This window comes from Mangifera indica, chromosome 2 (assembly GCF_011075055.1).
Source record: "Mangifera indica cultivar Alphonso chromosome 2, CATAS_Mindica_2.1, whole genome shotgun sequence".
Taxonomy (NCBI): Eukaryota; Viridiplantae; Streptophyta; class Magnoliopsida; order Sapindales; family Anacardiaceae; genus Mangifera; species Mangifera indica.
In genome coordinates, this window is record NC_058138.1 from 23,529,109 (window position 1) to 23,533,434 (window position 4,326).

Here is a 4,326-nt window from a genome sequence, read left to right on the forward strand (position 1 = left end):
TATATATATATATATATATATATATATAGTTTAACTTTCCATACTTCTTATTAGTAAGAATATATTTTGCCGTCTAATCCATTCAAACTAATAACTAGGTCTAATTAAAATTCGAAAATCTTGATTTTATTGTTCGATTCTTTATTTTTTCGGTTTATAAAGAAAATCTTTCCAATTTAATAAGTTAAAATCCAAACTCTGTCTTAATATCATTGAATTTAAGATTAAGTCAAATACTATTCCATTCCGTTCAATTAGATTATGAAAAGTACTTCATTGAATAATATATAAATAGAAAGTCTTTATCATCAATTATCAAAATCACAAAGCTTCAAATGCAACATAATTCATTAATCTAATATATCCATTCCTTGACGTTGTACATGGTTTGTATAAAAGTGAGTAACAAGATGATGGCAGCTGCAACAGTTGCTGTGCCTTTCCAGATATCGCCAAAATAAAAGTTTTTCAATCTTGCCTTGTTGCGGTTCCATGAATTGCCACAGTGATCATTCAGATCCTTGTATAGTTCAGGATAATGATTTTCTGCTAAAGGAATTTCTACGCACAGCTTGTTGAACAGATTTGCTAATGCCTTACTGTCGCCCATCCAATTGCGGATAATTCCCTCGTCAACAAGCAGCTGCGCATCCCTTTTGTCTTCTATAAGAAAGTCCAGAAGTTGAACATAAGAACAGACGACCAGAGAACCGTGATAGCAACATTGCTCCAAAGCCATGATGTTCCTTAGAATGGTGTCTGTCTCGTGGAAAACGCTCAGTTCTGGGATTCTCAGCTCGCCTTGCTTAAATTTTATCTCGAGTGGGCATCTCTCTTTAGAAGCACATCTGAATTTCACTCCTGATTCTTGTAGCTTTGTGGCACAAGGTAAGTGGCAAAAAGTAGACATTTTTCTTTTGAAATCTCCCACTAGAGCAGCTCTTTGCATACCGGTGAAATGTTTGAACTCATTTTTTAACTCTGTCTTGGGATTGTCCGGAAAAAACATCTGATCCCTGAAGAAGTTTAAACAAAGTTCCCTGAAGGACTCGCCTTTGGGGACTAAAAACTTGTATAAGTCCTCGAGTAAAAAATATGGAAGTTGGTTTTCCAGTAAAAGCAAGTCCAATTGTAGAGCATACATTTCCGCTGGTGTATTTATGAAAAAGTCACTTTTATGATTTCCAGATTTCCTCATGAAAAGCTCTATGACAAAAATAGCATCACGTAGAATCATCCCAACATACACTTCACTCTCGCGCTCCCAGGCCTCTGAATAACACTTTCGTATCTTTTGCTCTTGGTTTATGATGAAGGCTAAGACTTCCTCACGTTTCTTGTCAGTTCTTTCTTCGAAAAACTTTGCTACGTAATTCTGTTTTTGTTTTTCCATGCCTTTGAGATCTTCTCGGCCGTAGTGAAGAGGGCCGATTGAAACTATTTGAGGAGTGTAAGCCTCTTGATTTCCTTTACGAATGCTTTTGGGGACTCTATAAATACACAACTGATCAGGATGGGGGTCGGGGTCTTCCTTTATGTTAATCGAAGAACTCATCTCCACGTCCAAATTGTCGTACCTCCTACAGTTAAAAACATAACACACAATGATAAAATTGAACCTCGATCGGAGACTCAAAAACTCTCTTAGACCTTCAAAACTCTAGACACCACCTAGATATGGACCCCCAAAATATATAGCATAATACACACAGACACACACACACACTCGAAATTAATACCGTGCATCTTCAAGGAATTAATCCAACCAATTTCTCATGAACAAATTAAGAACATGAATAAGTAGAGTAATTTGAACCTGAATATTTTGGCCGGAAAATAAGAAATAAGAGTACTGTGGTTGAGAGCAGCAGCAGCTTCCCGAGATCCTCCTCTCCAATATGCCTGGGAAGGAATATCAAAATAACCCAATGTTTCTGTTTTTCCTTTTTTTTTTTTTTTTTTTCCCTTCCTCTTTTTTCCTAACTACTTTCTTTCTTCTCTTCCGTCGCTCTGAGCCTTTTTTTTTCTCTCAGTCTTTCTTGATTCTCCGCTGCCACAAAGACCTAACGTAGCGGGCAGATCTCTGGCAATCCGGGACCAGCCTCGCTCCGGTAAATATCATACTTTAGAAATTTTTTAAAGGTAAAAAAAGTTATTTTAAGATATTTGACAATTTTTTTTTTTGACCAGTTTAAACATAATACAGTTTAGATTCGTATATTCAAAATTGACGAGTGTTTTTTAATTTCGAAATAATTTTGCGTATTAGTATAAAAATCCTAAGATCAAATAAACATTTGATTAATTTTGGATGGATGAAAATGAATAAATGATAAGAATATATCATAAAAATAATTAAACAAGTGGAAATGAACCTGAATCTTTTGGGCTCAGAAAATAAGAAATTGCAGTGTGATTGATTGCACCAGAGAGTTCTTCCTTGCTCTCGATTATATTTCAACACATACCATAATATATTTAATTTTATAGATGCGTCACTTAAACTTATGCACGTGCCATAATATATTTGATTTTATAGATGCGTCACTTAAACTTATGCTATCTCACTGCCTCACCTGGCACTATATACATCTATAATGTGCTTCCTCTTCTGGCTTTATATTTGATTTTGTATAACAAGTGCCTGTCGAAAATCAAAGTAGACTAGTAGCTAATTCAACACTTGTGTTCCACGTGTTACCTACAAAATATAACTTCAGTCTTTAGATTTTAAACCATTCACTGATCAAAGCACTGCCCTCACAATTTGTCGATGATGAACAGTAAATTGCTAATAAGTGTAAATTGTATTTCTTTAATATATATATATATATGTGCGTGTTTGATAAAATTTTCTAATAAAAATTAGATGTACAATTTATTATATATATTTATATTATATTTTAAAAAATTATAATTTAATTAATTTTTTTAATTTATATATATATATGAATGATTTTAATATAACAGAAATGAATTTTTTTAAAAGGTTTTAATTCTGGTAATCAAATCGTGTATTAAAAATCTAATTTTTTATCGTGTATCGTATTATATAATATACTTTTTAATAAATAAAATAGTAAAACATTAGAAAATCATATTTGACACGTCATTATTTTGATAAATATTATAAATATTTTTAACATTTTAAAATATTTTATATACACCTTTACTGTACTATCATTTTTTTTAAATGTATTAATTTGTATCGATAATATATATTATATAATAAGATATATATTCTATCATATAATATATTTATTATATTATATTAATTCAATATATCTTATGATATATATATTATATCGAATTATAAAATATTGATAATTATGATTTAAATTATAATATAAATAAAATCAAATTTTATTTTTTTAATTTGATTTATAAAATCTCTCTAAACACATTAAATCAAATCGAATCCACCGTATTTAATTTTATAAAACAACATCGATCTGAAAATGCTAATCCAATACTCTCTCAGAGCTCAAAGATGAGCTGCCAATCTATTAATATATTATTATCATAGTAGGTTTGTATGCGTTATAGAACCATCTAACGACAATAATTTAATTTGACAACAACTCTTCTGGGTGGTTGAAATCCTTGATTCACGTTCACTCTGACCAATTAAATTAAGAAAGACTAACAAAATTTTCTGATAAGAATTACATCTACAATTGTTTTTATATTTACTTTATTACTTTTTAAAAGTATATTATAGGAATATTTTATTTTTTTTATATATTTATATTATATTTTAAAAAATTATAATTTAATTAATTTTTTAAAATTATATATATATTTATAAATGAATGATTTTAAAAAATTCTAATTATAGTAGTCGAATTATGTATTAAAAATTTAATCTTTTATCATATGTCATATTGTATCATATTAGAAAGTTAATTTGTTGATTAATTTTTTAATGAATATTTTAATTAATTTTTTAAATTATATATATTTATAAATAAATAATTTTTAATATAACAAAAAAATGATTTTAAAAAATTCTAATTATAATAATTAAATTGTATATTAAAAATTTAATTTTTTATCATATATCGTATTGTACGATATTAGAAAGTTAATTTTTAATTAATTTTTTAATAAATAAAATAGTTAAATATTAAAAAATTATATTTGATACGTTATTATTTTGATAAATATCAAAATATTCTTAACATTTTAAAATTTTTATATACACTCATATTGCACTATATTTTTTCTAAAAAAATATATTGATTTATATCAATAACATATATTGTATGATAAGATACATATTATATCATATAATATATTTATTATATCATATTAATTTAATATATC

General features: G+C 27.8%; 1 protein-coding gene across 2 annotated transcripts; it reads right to left on the reverse strand.

Annotated features, from left to right (window-relative positions):
- Window positions 1-281: 281 nt before the first annotated feature.
- On the reverse strand, window positions 282-2,578 carry LOC123208112 (UPF0481 protein At3g47200-like). Of its 2 annotated transcripts, XM_044625542.1 has the most exons (3): window positions 2,376-2,578; window positions 1,817-2,083; window positions 282-1,580 (listed from the first exon to the last, which is right to left on the reverse strand). In XM_044625542.1, exon 3 carries the CDS (start codon window positions 1,553-1,555, stop codon window positions 356-358), a length of 1,200 nt encoding a protein of 399 aa, XP_044481477.1. In that variant the 5' UTR covers window positions 1,556-1,580; window positions 1,817-2,083; window positions 2,376-2,578; the 3' UTR covers window positions 282-355. The 2 variants fall into 2 exon arrangements, with proteins under 2 accessions (XP_044481477.1, XP_044481474.1); XM_044625539.1 differs by having other exon boundaries at window positions 1,817-2,578.
- Between the last annotated feature and the right edge of the window lie 1,748 nt (window positions 2,579-4,326).

Coding starts and splice junctions, on each gene's coding strand:
- LOC123208112 (XM_044625542.1), bottom strand. CDS start 1,555: ATGAGTTCTTCGATTAACATAAAGGAAGACCCCGACCCCCATCCTGAT.